The 17,686-nt window shown below is 44.0% G+C and overlaps 1 protein-coding gene across 1 annotated transcript in view; it reads right to left on the reverse strand.

Moving 5' to 3' along the window:
* Positions 1-606: 606 nt before the first annotated feature.
* The window catches only part of LOC146869485 (E3 ubiquitin-protein ligase TRIM39-like), a 326,876-nt gene continuing 309,796 nt past the window's right edge, over positions 607-17,686 (reverse strand). Inside the window, exon 9 of the mRNA XM_085599897.1 lies at positions 607-3,310. Coding sequence (XP_085456023.1) covers positions 2,769-3,310 — 542 coding nt within the window. The 3' untranslated portion in view covers positions 607-2,768. The remainder of the gene's footprint in view (positions 3,311-17,686) is intronic.

The following is a 17,686-nucleotide window of genomic DNA, read 5'->3' on the forward strand; positions in this document are numbered from 1 at the left end:
AAAATAAAGAAGCTCACCTTATAAAAAAGAAATATCCAATCTGAATGAATAATTGTAAAAGATCAGTGTGGAATACCTCGTAGTAGATCAGCGCGTAATGCTCAGTCCACAACGCTGATGAACTCGTTGCTTGGCAACCTTGTGAACAATGAGCAATTAAAAATGGCGGCTCTTGCGCACGTACGCGCTGGCAACCATAGAAAGGAAGGTAGAAGGCAGGAAAGTCCGTGTTCCACTCGCGCTGTACGAGAAACACTACTTCAAGCCTCGTAGAATGCGCAGGAGGTCGGCGGAAGACGTCACGCCGAGCTCATAGAGCACTGCAGAAACAATGGAATCCTGAGAAAGTCAGCGGTTGCGGTGAGCGTATCTTTTTTAAAAAAAATTATGAATTTGCCCAAAATTCATAAAAGCAGAATAAAAGCAAGTAGAAAATCCGGGGTTAGAAATCCAGGTTTATCTTAATGTGTAGACGTTGAAACGCGAACTTCCAAGCAGGGATAGTATCCTTAAGCTCACACGCAAGTTCGTCCTGAGCGGTGGTGCCACTAAAATGAGCTTTCCAATCATCGCCAAGTTTTTTGTAAATAAAAGATAAACTCCAACGAAATAAATAGGTAGTTTTATTAGAAAGATGCAGCACCACCAGATGACATCCGCATACAACTCCGACAGGCTAGTAACTGCACTCGAAGAACCACACGGCATGGACCCAAGACTCTAGAACATCAATAGAGTCTAAACAGGGTCCGTGCCAACAGCATGTTTACCTTTGTACAATCAACAACATAACATAACAGGTACATTTGATTGTAGAAGAAAATATGTACATATTTGAACATACCTTAGTTGTATAGAGGACACTTTGGCTCTTACACTAAGTGGTAAAAGAGCCTGGGATAACATGAGCAGGGAGAGGTGCACAGGTGGGTGATATGATGGTGGATTGTACCGGCCAGTGCAGGATTTCGAGCCACTGTGGGAAGACAAGAGTCTCAAAGCTGGGGGAACTGTAGGTATTTAGATAAGGCAAGAACTAGATGGGAAGTGGTATACTATAAGGATAGAATTAAGCTGTCAGTCTTCGGACATCACCCAGCAGAATATTTTTAAGCCTTACTTGGAGGGACTGCAAGGATGAGGCCAGCCTGAGTTCTGGCATCATCATTCTGGAGAAAAAAAGACCATGGTTTTTTTCAAAAGCAAGGAACTACACTGTGGAAGTTTCCGTTCCTCCTGACTAGTTCTAGGCAGAAGAACAATGACTTTGCAGTGGTCAACACTTTTAGGGTAAAGCCAAGAGCTGCTAGGAGGGAGATGCATGGAACTGAGTGAGTGCCGTAAGGGTTTGCAGGTGAGAAGCAGAAACGTAGTCAACTCCAGATACAGTCTGAGGTGGTTCTGTGTCATCCAAGATAGAGAGTTGGGCTTAATCAGATGTGAGGAGGGAGAGGAACACAATCCAACTCACCAATCAGTTTTTTTTTTGCATGCCCATAAGAGTCTCAAGGAGGTTGAGAAGCTGCTGACACGTCAAGTAGAATCAGCAGATAGGAGCTCCTCTATGACACACAGGGAATGACTGACTACAATTATCAAAGCTGTTTCTGTGCTCTGCCTGGGTCTGAAACCCGACTGAAACATTGGACATTGTCACTGATGAAATTCTTTTGTGTGGGGCAACACAGGTTCTCAAAGTCTTTGCAAGAAAATAGAGATTTCTGATGGAGAGGTAGTTGTCCATAATAGAAGGAGTAGCACTGAGCTTCTACCTAAGTATTGGGCCTCCCCACCTTCATCAGGGACATCTTCATTAACCGAGAGTTAGTGTTAAAGAGCCAGATGGAAGACAGCGAGTGTCTGATATTGTAGCTGGTTAAACTAGTATCAGGTGGGAAGAAGACTTGTAGCATCAACTTGCAGCTTTAGGGTTAAGGTAATGGTTAATGTTGAGGATAGGCCAGGGTACAGGCAAGGGCTTGGATTCATGTCAGCTTTTGGTTTAGGGTTATAAAAGGTGAAAATGAGTATGGTTTAGGTTAGGGCATCATGCTAAGTTTAAGGTTTGCCTATGGTTAAGACTGAGGGTTAAAGTGGAGGTAATGGCATATTGAACATTAGGGCATTCTATAGCATGGGCTCTCCATCAAGAATAGCCTAATGGTAAATATAAAAGAAATTGTGCGAGTTTGATTTCTTGATTACGAAGTAGTGATAATTACGTTCTTTATTACAGAATTCTTCATTTTCACCTAGGTCCAGTTTACCTATGGAGTACCTTGTCTTGTTCTATTTCCCTGATTCCATTACATTAGCACTGACCGTTCATGCTCTTCGTCCCCAAGTAGGACCAAGATATCTTTTAACAAATTGACTAGAAATAAGCAACTTTGCTCGCTGAACCCATTTGATCCTTCCACATTTTCTTCCACTCCAAAGGCCTTTGGTTGTTTGCCTAATAAGGCTTGTACAGACTTATTCGAGCCCTTGTCCTCAAGCATGGCACTCGCTGCAAGCTTCAACTATCTTTCTTTGATTTTAAATCCGGACTTGCTGTGACTGCTAAAATATATTATTTACAGTCTGCCCACCTGTAGTAGGGATCATTAATACCAGCTTGTTGCCTCCAATTTTGTCTTAATTTGTTTTACTTCTTTGAATTAAAAGGTTTTACAGTGCATCTAGCCTGCCACCTTCCTACCTGCCAGCGCCAGTGACAGTAAATGATGTACACTTTGCCTCCTCACCTGGTGTTACTGCCAGTCTCTTTACCCCCGCCCTATCACTGGCCGGATACGAAGGGCTCCCATATTTCTTCCTCTATCACTTAGTCCTGGACTGAAGTAGGGTCGCAGGGTGGGGGGGAAGGAGACCCCTGAGAAGGTGAAGAGCAGAGACCGGTCATCCACATTGTAAACCGAGAACCTGCCCACCTCATATTCCAGGAAGAGACCCACAGCCCTGGGGGTACACTGGGGGGTCAGAAGGATGGAGGGGTCAGTGACAGCAGTGTATTCACCATTTCTAAGCCGCACTGTCCAGTATCCATTCTGAGGTGATAAATAGACCCCCTTCCTGTTCACATCCTCGTCACATACACCCAAAGTCCAGTCTGTCTTGTCCCCCACCTCCACCTCCCAGTAATGCCTCCCTGAGCTCAGTCTCTCTCTCCCCAGGACAGCCACGACAGGATGGAATCTTTGTGGCATGTTGGGCACATATTGTGCTTCGTCTCCGTGTCGCACACTCCTTCCGTCCTTAGATAAGATAAGGTTCCGATGAGCAGTGTCAGGATCCAGGGTCACCTCAGCTAAAAAACAGACAGAAGCAGATATAAGGAAGGTATGCAATCACAACTCCATTAACAACATCATACCCAACATCAGTCAATCAAAACAGCAGCAACAAACATTCCTGACAAGTTCAACATCGTGCGGTGTTTAGGAATAGCACAATATCAGTTTTGTGGGATTAAGGTTCAGTTCGTTTCTGGACATCCAGGTCTGGATTCGGTTCAAGCAGTGTTAGCGGAGGAGTCAGTACCAGTCTAGGCTTCCAATATAATTGTGTGTTGTCAGCATATTGGTGGATTTTTATGTTGTTGTCTGTAAGTAGAGCCTCTGTGTTGATGTAAAGGATGAGGGGGAATCAAGATGTAATGCTGGGGAATTCTGCAGGTGATTGGGACCTTCTGGGACTCTGTGGCACCCATGTGAATTAACAGGTGTGCCTCCCAACCACATGGTAAGATAGGTAGAAGAATGGTGATTCCCATTTGTCATGGCATAGTGATTGTTAAACAGCTTTATGTGTGGTCACCTTTGGTCTGTAAGACTGCTGTCTCCATGCTGCCGCATGGTGCATTGATAAATATGCAGTCGGTGTTCAAGCGATCTTGAAGTTGAGCGTAGATTGCTTTTTCAATGATCTTGCTAATAAAGGGCCAGTAATTGGCGATATCATGGGCCTAGTGTGGATTTCACCAGCAGTGGGAGAGATCTCACTTGTATTGATAACTCCATTGAAGGTGCCTTGAGTGAATGAGGCACTGACAGGGTTGACCGGGGATGCAAGAGATTCTCCAGGGATGGCGTTAATAGAAGACAAAGGTAATACCTCATCTCCGTAGGTGGTCACGTTGATGGAAGTGAATATGTCGGTGAGGACTGCAAGATACTTGGGTTTAAGGGATAAGCATTATGAGATGCAGCCAGGTTGTCGCCGGAGAAGCATGCTTGCTGTTGTCATGGTATTGTCAGATTTTCTGTATTTTTAAATTGAAGACGATGTTGATAGTGTTGCACCTTTCAGTGTAGTGTGGGTTAGGAGGGTCAGGCAGAATTGAATTGTCTTGAAGAGTGTTTTGCTTTGTTGGCAGATTCATTGACACTGCTGGTACGGTACTTGCCGTAGGCTGATGTGATGTGTTATCTGTGTTAACATGAAGTACTTCAGTAGTGTGAAGTCATGGAGTACTGGTTGTGAACGCTGAGGGGTCATGAGGATGACACGCTGATTGGTCCTTTCCAGGTGTATGGGAGGCTCGCACAGGATGGGAGAGGATGTAAAGAAGACAAGGTTGAGGATGTGGCCCCAGGAATGTATTGGTTGTGTGATGTGCTGTACTATATTGAGTGAGATGATGCCGCTGGATAGTTTTTTAATGCTTTATTTGTCTTGGACTATTCAGTTACCAAGGATGTTGATATATGCATGATAGACGGATAAGCTGGTGAGGAGGTGTGAGAATTCATCTATGAATTCCTAGATCTTCTCCAACATTTAAGGGAAGTTGCAGCGGGAGCCATTGGTTTGCCACTATCCCACATGACCACACGCAAGCTGTGCTATTGCATGCATATACATTTTCTGCAAAACATTTGGGGCCATATGTACAAGGAGGTTGCAGAGTGAGGCGTTAGCCATCATGGCTTAACGTCTCACTCCGCCACTTCTGAAACGCAGGGCTGCACCATATTTACAAGGATATGGTAAAGCCTTGCATTTCCCCCTGCGATGGTAGCAGTGTTGCAAGGGTGTCTACGTGCAGGGGAGGATTGTTTATGTGTAGGAAGGGGTTCGTCCCTGCATATAAACAATCCTGAAATGCCATTTTGTCACTTCCATGTGTGCTGCTTAATGCAGCACACATTAAACTCACAAAATTGTATTTTTTTTAAAGATTGTTTATGTACAGGAAGGGCAACCTTCCTGTACATAAACAATCCATGCCATTTTGCTTATTTCATGTGTGCTGCACAAGGCAGCACACATGGAATGAGGAGAAATAATGAATTTCTCCTCGTTTCGCTAATTTAAGACCAGGTTTTACCTGGTCTTAATTTTAGCGCTGCCTCTTATGTACGCTGCCCTTGTACATAGGAGGCAGCCTCAAAATCAATGGGTGTTGTGGTGGAACGCCCACCGCAACACCCTCTGCCCACCCCAGGTGGCCTTATTTACAAGGCAGCGTTAAGGCACATTAAGTGGCTTAAAACTGCCTTGTAAATAAGGCAGAGCCCCTATCGCCACCACAACGTTGATAAAAGTGACGTTGTGTTGGCCATATGGGCTTGCACAAATGCCCCTTGGAATGTGGATGGCACAGGCCCCATCCATCAGTTAGACTGTGTTTAATTTATACTTAGCGTAGCGTGTCTTATTTGCTCATTTGATTTTTGTACGTAATGAATATGTGGATGGCCCTCAGCTCATCAATTGGATGGAAGCCCAAGACGGACATTATTCTCCAAAGCATTTGAACAATGTATTTTACCTTTTCTGAGTGGAAGATGAGTAAAGAACATCACTGTAACTCTGAAATAATTGAGGTAGTAATTTTAGGTGGATTAAAATAAGATAAGTAAAGGATTAGTAGGTTTCAGTTTTGAGATAGGGTCTGTTGCTGCTGTAGAGGCCAAGTCAAGAAGCATGGCAGTGTGTTGTTCCAAAGCGATCCAAAGATACTTCTGCTAAAGCAAGATAAGGCGGTGAGAGATTTCTCTGTTACAGAATAAGTAAAATGTGTGGGTGCTCCTGATGAAAGGTGCATGTGAGGCTTTTGGGGATATTGTGCTATTATTTTCAAATGATGTAGGTTGTTGAAAGGATGTAAGATCAGTGAGAAATTAGACTAAGAAGTTTTCATTTTGGACAAGGGGAATAGCAGCAATAGAAGGGGCAGTGCAATAATATCAGCTATGCCAATGATGACCTGGTCAGAGGGGAAAGGATTCAGTATAGTAACCAGCACAAGGTCCAGTGCTGTATGAGTTATCAGCGCGTCACCAGAGAGCGGAGGCGAGAACAGGTGTACTGAAGGTGGCTGCTGTGGTCCATATTGAAGTCTCATAGAATGATTAGATGAGTGGTTAGTATCAGCGATTCAAGGACATGGCCAAGTTCTTCAAAGAAAGAACCGATTGTACCTGGATTGTACTAGCATGCACGAGACAAGACCTTATGGGTCGAGCAGGAGACACAACAAAAACTGAAATGACACACTGTCACAGATAAGGCACTTACAACTAAATATAACAAAAAACAAAGGATGGGTTAGGAATTCCCTCCTGGAGACCAGGAGCCAACCCCTGTACAAGGGAATACACTTACACAAAAGCGAGGACAAAATAGTACGCTTACCCAGACACAGAGCCCAAGAGGAGAAAGCATAGCCAGCACTAGACAGGAACCTAAGAGTTGAAACAAGGAGGCAGGAGCGAGCCATTCAAGGGAAAACTGTAGAACAAACAAGCAAGTCAACCACAAGGATTCTAGGAACTAGCAAGAGACTGCAACTTCAAGGGAACTAAAGAGTGAAAGAGAAACACTGAAAAGGAACAAGAAGCAGAATCTAGAAGACTGGGGAGAAAATCTGCGAGCTGCGACAAACAAAGGAATAAACAAAGATAATTAATAACAAGAACAGAGGGAACAAACATGTAACAATTAGAAAGGGATCAACGAAGGGCGCCCTCGAGACTTGGGCTGCAAGATGACCATCACTGAGTGAGGCTCCGCCAGCCTGGTAAACAATTCAATAACTCTTCAACAAATGGGCTGACGGGGAGGAGCCAAGATGGCGACCGGGACGGCAGCGTAGGCTCCCGGCTCCGTGAACCTCCGCACCCCGCACAGATATCCTGCACGAGATCCTTAGCCTGCGCCATCTACCCGTGTTGGTGAACGCGAGCGGCAACCGGCCGTGTTGTGGAAATGTGGATTTTCCTGGTCAGTTATGTCCCCTATCTTGGACCCCAACGGTTCTATATACATGTTACAAGTACATGTATGTTCCCTCCAGTTCCAGTTTCTAAGACGCAAACATATGTGTGTCTACCGTCAACATGTTCTCTGTCAGATCCGCCATCTATGGGCTGGATATTCGATTCCTAAGCATGACAGGCCACCGACTTTATATGGCTAAGTTACTCCATTTTTACAGTTCAGGCGAGTAGGCCAGATTCTGTTCTCAAAGCCTTTCCCTGCTCTCTGTCTCTGACAGCTTCAGCTTGAGCTCGCATCTGTATCCATGAACTTTGTCCTACTCCCTGTGCAGCTAACGGTGCCTGCCTCGGCTAGTTTTCGCCTGTCTGCCAAGAAGCTGTATTTCACCTTCGAATTATCTATTTTGCTCTTCAGCCGATGCATTCCTGTCTAGTGATTTAGGTAAACATTTCCTTTAGCTCACAAGCAAAGGACTCAGCCTTTCCGTCCTCCTGCAAGTGATTCATAGCCCTGCTGCCATGGAAAGTTTTCTGCCCCTCACATCTCATATAGACACTTAGACGCTTGTACACGCACACACAGTTAGTATAGAATAGATTCTGTCCGAGAGTCCTTCCTTGTGGATAACATAGTTCTCTAAACATAGGATGTTAGATATGATTTGGGATTAGGTTGACTTGACCCCTCAGACTTTTCGTCTCCATATGTAGAGTTAATGTCAAGTCCCCTTCACCCCCTAGTTGCACGTCAATTACACGTCATACTGCTGCGCGCGCATCTATGCCAAGTATTATCTTATAGATCCACCTATGTCTGATAATCCTAACCAATTATGTTTCTTTTATTCCTTATTACGCCTAGTTTCGATTATGTCACTGTCACGTCATTTTTCTTATCAAATGTTACGCCTTCTACATTCGTTTCATTGTAATGCACTTATTATAAAAATGCATGTCTATCAACAAAATATTGTACTTCACTTCCTGAACCCTCGTGGTGACGGAACCTGAAGGCCGCGACTCGAGTCGGCCATTTTGAATGGAATAAAGCCCATTTAGAAACCTCTTATACCACGGATTCTGCCTCTTGTTATTTTGAGCTATTTACTTTATTTTAAGATTCCGTATGAAATTCAGTCCGGTATTTTATTTACCACATAATGGCGCCCGAACAGGGACACTTTCTCATCTCACGCGCCGGCGGTGCGTTGCAGGCCCGGTCTCCTGCCACAGCTGGACGGACCATAAACGCGTACCAGCAGGATTTCCTGTAAGCTCCCTCCGGTCAAGCGGGGGCGACTGAGGCTGCGATCAACCCAGACGAGGCGGTGAGAAGTGCGAAGTATCCCGACCAGAGCCTAGCTGAGAGAGCAAGATCCGAGGTATACAGAGGCCCACCAGGTTTTCCGAAAGCCCGATGTCCAGAGGGTCCGCTGTCCGCAGTTATCGAGTCCTGTCCATTCTCTGAGGCCTTCCGTTTCAAGGAGCTACTCGGTGAGTACCATCGCCGGGGAGGCGTGTTGACGCGCACATAGGTTGTGCCGGTCAAGACGGATTTGGGTACACAAATCCGGTCTGCACTGTTTAGCAGTGTATATGTACTGTTTAGCAGTATATCAAGTATTCCGAAGTATTCAGTTATTGTCAAGAATTCAGCGTGGTGATTAGTTAGGCAGACTGTCATCATTGTCGACCATTATTAAATGTTTAATGTTTAATGTTTAAAGTATTCAGAAAATGTCTTGCATATTGTGGTATGAATGACTGTTCATTGTTCACTGTTCATTATTGTGTTTCTCGTATTAAGTAAGTTCAAGAGTAAGTATCAGGTCAGTTGTCAATATGCCGCTCTTCTCGAAGTTAAGACAGATTACTACCAGAAAAGGGGTGCTTGAAGAAGCAGTTCCTATTCCTCCTAGAGACACTCCAGGACATTTCATGTACCATAAGCATGGCTTAGATGCCATATTGTTTCTTGATCTATGGGTAGATTATACCAAGGGATTACCGGAAAGTCAAAGGTGGCCCGCAGCGGGAACCTGGGATGCAGAGTGCATCATGAAAGTGGAGGAAGAGTTATGGAAAAGAAAGGTCAGACAGTCACAGAAAGACGCTGTCGAGTTATGGCGTAAAGAATCTCATAGACGAACAGAAAAAGCACGTAGACAAGAAGAGAGGAGTAAAGAAAGTTCAAATAAAGTTCAAGAAAATCTATTAATTGAGGAAGGTATCCGAGTGAAATCAGAACAAGTAAATAGACAAAGAAATGCTTTTATGAATGGTATGTATCCCCTACTAGCCGAAGGATTACCTAAGGCTGCTCCAGAGATACCAAAAGACTTGCCACCCCCATTATTTCCAATTAAGGTACATCCAAAGGGGCTTCCCAGAACCGCAGAAGATGTTTTTCTTTCCTCATATCTAGATGACGCAGCTCCCGAGTATGCTAACGCCGCACCACATAGACCATCTGGCAGAGGGGTTCAACGTCAGGATCAGGTATCTGTCCCCGTGCAACAGCAAGTTCCGACACAAGCGTCGGCAAGCACATCCGTTTCCGCATCTGTCTCCGCAGTCGACTCTACAGAGGTATCGACACCCATAGTTGCGGTGTCACGTTCGACGAACCCTTTCACACCCGACGCCCCAGATGGGGCCACGGGAGGTGCTAGCAGTACTTTTACACCACCTAGAATAAATAAACTTGTCTTTCAAGAGTCAACGCATTCACGTACACCAAAATTCGTAAATGAACGTACGCTTAAGGAACTCCTTGTAAATTGTAGATATGACCCAGTGGTTGGTAAAGAGGACGAAATGGTCCTGGCATCATTACGTATCAGACGAGCCGCAGAGTATTTAGCAAGGTTACCAGGAATGACTACGCATCTGGATAACATATATCATTTTGTTCAAACAGGACGAGATCCAGGATGTATTAACAGAGCTATGGAATTCCAGAAAGTAGAGATACAGGGGGAACTGTTACGTTTCCTCATAAACTGTGTGATCAGAAATCAAGATCGTCCGGGGGTAGACCCGAATGTAATGCTTACTCTTACAAGATGGAGTCAGAATATATCAGAAGGGAGACACGATAAGCAAAATTGTATAATAGCCATGTGCCGAAAAATCCGTAAAGAAATAGAGCGTATTCATGAAGAAAGATTGGGAACAGACGAGTTTGAGCAAGATGAAGTGTCCGAATCAGGGAACTCTGCAAGACAGTCAGAGACCATAGCCTATGTAGGCAGAGGAAGATCCTGTGAAAATACTAGATGTTTTTCTGATCCAATACACTCTGTATACCCAAATAATAGCAGAACGTATCCGACGCCTGTAATAAATCTGAAATCTCCTGAACATTCGTTTCAAGCCGCAGATAAAATACTACGAGAACGAAGGGGTTATCACCTCCTCGATTCCATAGATGAGCAAGAATTAGCCAGATCAGCCGTTCACTGGATTGTTAGTCCTGAAAAATACGGTGATGAGACCGTAGCACACACGTTTCTCAACCTCAGTACAGATGAACAACGTTTAGCTGGAATCTATATGATTCAGCAACTCCTTATATTATAAAAGAGCCAACATGCTGACCCTGGTCCTTTACCTGATATATTAACGGAACTACTCACGTACAGATGGAGAGGTTCTAGTAACAAGCTAATTAAAGAGATATTAGTGTCACGTAAGCAGTACGTCCTTTTTGTAAATCCAGATTCTCTCTCCCTGCCCCCCAGAGAAAGAGCACCGTACTACATGGATAGACAAAATCCTTTACGGGAAGTGCACCCAATAAAAGGCGAAGACAATGAGTTTCACCGTGTATTTGTTTACACACCCATATCAAAAATGGAATTATTAGAAATGAAGAAAGTAGTACCTAGTCATGACAAAGACCCAGCGGGTTTCCACCGAGAAATTAAAGACATGTTACTGATGGGAGAGTACACCTTTCCTGATATTATGACGATATTAAAGGTGCTTTTGCCTGCTGGCATTTATGAAAAACTGAAAGAAAAAGAGTGGGAAGTGGGAGACCAAAAGATAGACTGGACAGCATTAGCAGAGGAAGAAAGGACCCGAACTGCAGGTTCAGGGCTCGGGGATAAAGTTAAATTGTTACCAGGTTTACTAGTACAGGTACTGCCACGTTTATTAACTACAAAAAAGGAAGATTGGGGTGCAATCACAGCCTGTAAACAAAAGCAAGATGAAGACACAAGCGATTATTATGCTCGATTTGAAAAATGTTTTGGTATAAATAGTGGTATAAAAGCAAGTAGTGACTCATATCCACATCTATTTGTGACAAAATTAGTGGAAAATGCATTGCCCCCAGTGAAGAATAGAATATTGAAATTCGAGAGTACCTGGCAAAGTAACACTCCGTCGCAAATGTTACAAATGTTACAGTATCATCACAATAGAATTAGGGATGAACAAGAACACGAGCATAGACGCATGAAGGATACAAAAATGAAAATGCTAGTTTCTCAGACAGTACCAACAGATGGTCACAAAAAGGGTGTGACACATTCTGGTGATTCTGCAGTTCCTGTAAAAGGAACCTGCAATTACTGTAAACAACTAGGCCATTATGTACACGATTGTCCAGTCCTGAAACGTAATATAGCTACAGGTATTGCAAAAGAGAGACCACGATTAGTTAGACAAGATCAGAATGAACAAGGAGCTATGCAGCATGGACAGTCCATGCCAGTTCAGCAACAGTCCATGCCAGCCTCACAGCAACCCATACAGTTTGTGCCAGCTGCACCACCGTTGCCCGCTACTGCCACACAAACTACAACACGACAAATGTATCAGACTGCACAGTATGAATACCCTGAGTATCAGCGTTACGCATGAACCAGCCTAGAGAGGGAAGTTGACTTACCGCTTATCGAGATTCCGGTAGATCAAGAAGGACCTTATGTACATAGTGAATTATTAGGTCAAGATAGAAAATTCTTACTCGATACAGGGGCAAGTCGAACAACTATAAAACGAAGTGAGGTTCCAGGGGCACCCCTCTCAGGCTCTCAAAATGTTTCCCTTGGTTTTTCGGGAAAACCTATTGTTAATGAAGTATCACAGCCTCTACCACTTACGATAGGACCTTTGACACGAACTACAGATTTATTGCTTACTAAATCATGCCCAGAAAATCTGTTAGGAATTAAAACTCTGAAAGCACTAGGAGCCATAATATGTTGTTCTCCGGAAGGAGTAAGGTTGTTTTTGCGTGATTTTAAAGGTCACTATGTGTCTAGAGACATGGATCCCCGACTACAGACTTTACCAGTACATCTATGGGCACAAGGCCCTACGGATGTTGGCTGCATGAACATTACACCCTATCGAGTTACATTGAAAGCAGGAGTGGTACTACCACGAATGCGACAATACAAGTTACCGCATGATGCTGTAGTGGCTTTGCTGAAAATCATTGATGAGCTAATTGCCCAGGGAGTAGTTGTAGAAACAGACTCCAATGTATGTAATTCACCGATAATTCCGATTCTTAAACGAACTGATCCTACTGCCCCACCAGTGTACCGATTGGTTATTGATTTGCGTGAACTAAACAAGTGTATTGTACCACAATTCCCTGTGGTCCCTGATATATCATCATTGTTGACAGCAATTGATTCCGAAGCAACATTTTTTACTGTAATTGATCTCAAGAATGCCTTTTTCAGCGTCCCAATAGATCCGGAAAGCCAATACTTGTTCGGATTCAGTTTAAATGGACGCAGCTTTAAATTCTCACGCGCTCCCCAAGGATTCACAGAAAGCCCCAGCATCTACAGCCAAGCACTGAAACGAGAACTTGACAGTATCCACATGCCAGTCAATACAGCACTGCTTCAATATGTCGATGATCTGCTGATCACCGCGAGAAGCGAGCCAGAATGTGAAAAAGCTTCTCTGACAGTTTTACATTTCCTAGCCGACAAGGGGCACAAGGTGTCCCCTTCTAAGCTGCAATTCTGTGTTCAGCGAGTTATTTATCTTGGTCACTCGCTGTCCAAGGAGGGAAGGCAGCTTACACCAGATCGCATCCAGTTAATTGCTAATATGTCAATACCCCAGACACAGAAGGAGGTGCGAGCTTTCATAGGCCTCACTTCATATTGTAGGCAGTGGATCCCTCAGTACGCATTTCTAGCAAAACCACTCATTCAGTTAACCACACAGGAGGCAGCCACATCGACTGTTCTCCCTTGGACTCAGGAACATACACAAGCTTTTGAAAGCCTAAAGGAAGCTTTATGTCAAGCACCTGTTTTAGCAACACCATGTTATAGCAAACATTTTACACTCTTTGTTACAGAACGCGAAGGTACTGCCTTGTCAGTACTCACTCAGGATCAAGCAGGATCACGCAAGCCATGTGCCTATTTTTCCAGTACATTAGATCCCGTAGCTCAGGCTTTGCCTGCATGCCTGAAGTCAGTGGCAGCGACAGCTTTAGCAATCAGACAAAGCGATGCCATAGTATTAGGACACCCATTGACAGTACAAGTACCACATGCAGTAGAGATTCTTGTGAACCGAACACAAACACAACACTTGACCATAGCAAGACTTACCGGTTATGAACTGACATTGTTTCAACCACACATAGAGATCCGACGGTGTAATACATTGAATCCTGCTACACTATTACCTGTAATTGGAACAGACCCACTAGCTCATGATTGTGTTGAAATCATTGAAATAAAGACGAAACCTAGACAAGACTTGACAGACGTTCCATTGTTAGATCCAGACCTGACGTTGTATGTAGACGGATCGTGCATGAGAACAAGTACAGGAGATTTAGTGGCCGCGTATGCAGTCACAACAGACACTGAAATTATTGAGACACATTGTATAGATACTCTGTCAGCCCAAGCAGCAGAACTTATTGCTCTAACGCAAGCCTGTATTCAAGCCACAAATAAGAAAGTTAATGTATACACTGACTCACGTTATGCATTCGGAGTTGTACACGACTTCGGCGTGCTATGGCGAGAGAGAGGTTATTTAACGTCCCATGGTGCCCACATTCAGCACGGACCCCTCATTCATGCCTTGTTAGACGCAATACATTTACCCACTGCTATATCGATTATGAAATGTAAAGCACACACGAAGGTTACTGATACCATTTCTCAAGGAAATGATTTAGCTGACAGAACAGCTAAACAGACTGCTCAGAATCGCACATTAGACATGACAAAGCCAATAGTTCAGACACCAACACAGTGTATGACAATTAAGGATCCCGCACTTGACGTAATTGACATACAGACACATGCCACAGCAGAAGAAATAAAGAAGTGGACGGAACTAGGAGGGATCCAGACAGATCAAGGATGGATGACGAAGGAGAAATCTGTATGGTTTCTCCCTGATTCCATGGTTCAAGCCATTATAGCTACAGTTCACAGCCCAGCACATTTGGGAGAGAAGGCTATGCTAGACAGCATTCAGCACATTTGGTTTAACAAACATTTACGAGCAGCAGCTAAACAAAAGGTTCGTACCTGTATGATATGTTGTCAGTTTAATCCAGGAAAGAGTGTTCCCGTAGAGCAGGGTGGATTTCAGCCTCCTGACCATCCTTTTGAAGTCCTCCAGATGGATTATATTCAGATGGAACGTTGTCGAGGATTCAAATATGTTCTCGTAGTTGTCTGCGCTCTCTCCCGTTGGACAGAGGCGTATCCCGTATCAGATTACACTGCCCCGACTACTGCCAAGCAGCTAGTTCGAGAATTCTTCCCACGGTACGGTTTACCACGTGTTGTATATTCAGATAACGGCCAGCCTTTCTCATCCGAATTAATGAAACATGTCTCACTTTTGTTGGGATATCAGTGGAAATTCCACTGTGTCCGACACCCCGAGGCAGCAGGTCTCGTGGAACGACATAATCAACTTTTAAAAATCAGACTGTCTAAAATATGTCAGGAAAAGGGTGTGGACTGGATAGTAGCCTTACCAGTTGCGCTATTTTACATGAGGATGGTAGCACACTCTCGAACAGGGCTATCCCCTTATGAAGTGATCTTTGGTAGACCACCGAATATGTGGGGGACGCCTATACCCCGTAAAATAACTGATGTTGACTGTAATATGCTGACAGATTACCTGGCTTCCTTGATGTCTGCACTACAATCTTGTCGTTCACAGGTAATCGCGGCTTTTCCCGACAACACCGAGGTGAAACCTCATGATGTAATTCCCGGTGATTATGTCCTCGTCAGAAATTTTGATCGGAAAACCCAATTGGAGCCCAGGTGGAAACTTCCTAAGTTGGTCCTGCTGACGACCAGAACAGCTGTGAAGATCGAAGGGAAGAAGGGCTGGGTCCATTCCAGTCATATCAAAAAATTTCATGGACTTCCTCCTGACACAAACAGTACTCCCCGTGTGCCTTCCCCCATTGACTCAAAGCTACCTTTGGCTGAGGCCAGTAGCGCCGAACTCTATAAACAGAAACTCAGGTCCAGATCTAAACTGTCGGACGATTTGATTGTTTAAGTCCTCTCCAAGGTGAAGCGGTTGAATCTGTCCCGACATGTATCCCTTAGGTCTGAATCATGTAGAGTCCAGAATCATAATGAAACGACATGCTTATTGTAAATTACTGCGTAGCCACTGTATTGTGACTTTATTAATTTTGTTTTCCTTGAGTTTTTTAATAGTTACTGCAAGTATATTGTTGCATATGTATTATCCTGTTTCTAAACGTGTTTTCAATATAACTGATGAACATTCTTTTAGTGACCTACCCCCACATGAGTTGTCCTATAGACTTGCGCTGCGTAATAACACATTCATTAGTATGTTACATCATTCCCATCAGACTAGTAATGCCACCAATTGTTGGGTGTGTGGCCGACTTCCTCCCTATCAGAATAACAAAGGAGTTCTGCCTTTCTTTCCACATCCGTTCACACACAATGGCTCCTGTGGAGCATGGTTTAGTTTATTAAATTCCATAGACCCAGACACAGCAGTTTATCAACAACATTGGATATGGGGAAATCTGAATCTAGTTTTATTCAAAGTCTGTCACCCTAATAAGGAGGGTCACCCCAGTAGAACAGGAACTGATTTAGAAAATGAAGTGTATAAATTAGGTAATTTTACGCCTAATCTTATGATTTTGAATGTCAAATCCGAAGTTGAACTAATTCTGCCCACTATGTCAGTATTTCCAGTAAAGGGTGAATTATGTGTAAGAAAAGTTGGTTCCATACATGTGGGCCATAGCCAATGTGTTACTACAGTAGAATATAGTGATCAAGGTAAATCTTCATTTAAAGCTTCTCGCCATTCTTACTTCATATGTGGTCAGACGGCATATATGCGTCTGCCTCTAGATTGGGATGGTACCTGTTACATAGCATTCCTTCTGCCACCTGTTTTCCTAGCTCCCCCTGATTATTATCGAAATGTTCATTTAGTACACAATAGAGAGCGAAGAGATCTCCCAGTTGTCGATTATACTGAGACAGCATGGGACAAGTATGTAGATTTCAATAAAGGTATCTTTCCCTATATAGGTACAATATCAAATAGTAAGATGATACGCAGACTCACCAAGACTCTTGAAGCCGTAGTAAACGAGACTATAGCCGCCCTAGGCAATCTGACAGAGGAACAATCAGTGATGAGAATTGTTGTTCTCCAGAATCGTCTTGTCCTTGACGTCATCCTGGCCGATAGGGGCGGAGCTTGCAGGGTCATCGGATCCAGCTGCTGCATATTCATACCAGAAAATTCGCCATCTGTATATAAAGCCATAACACGCCTTCATAAGATTGTAAGCCAGATACACGAGAATCCAGGCACTTGGACGTGGTCCGGGTGGTTTTGGAGTGTGATAGCAGCCTGGGGATGGAGAGTTCTATCCTTCCTAGGTATTGGCCTTCTCATACTATTCAGTTGCTGTCTATGCCTGCAATGTGGACCAGCGATTTGTGGTCTGTGTGCCACATCGTGTATTCCACATCAAGGTTTTCGTTCAAAATGCCGGAAGAAGAAGGAAGAAGAAATGATGCTCCATGAGCAAATCGATGGAATGATGAAGATTGATATCTCTTGAAGGGCAAGTAGGGGACAAGGAGGGAATGTGGAAATGTGGATTTTCCTGGTCAGTTATGTCCCCTATCTTGGACCCCAACGGTTCTATATACATGTTACAAGTACATGTATGTTCCCTCCAGTTCCAGTTTCTAAGACGCAAACATATGTGTGTCTACCGTCAACATGTTCTCTGTCAGATCCGCCATCTATGGGCTGGATATTCGATTCCTAAGCATGACAGGCCACCGACTTTATATGGCTAAGTTACTCCATTTTTACAGTTCAGGCGAGTAGGCCCGATTCTGTTCTCAAAGCCTTTCCCTGCTCTCTGTCTCTGACAGCTTCAGCTTGAGCTCGCATCTGTATCC

Source organism: Triturus cristatus, chromosome 1_1, assembly GCF_964204655.1.
Source record: "Triturus cristatus chromosome 1_1, aTriCri1.1, whole genome shotgun sequence".
In the NCBI taxonomy this organism is placed as follows: Eukaryota; Metazoa; Chordata; class Amphibia; order Caudata; family Salamandridae; genus Triturus; species Triturus cristatus.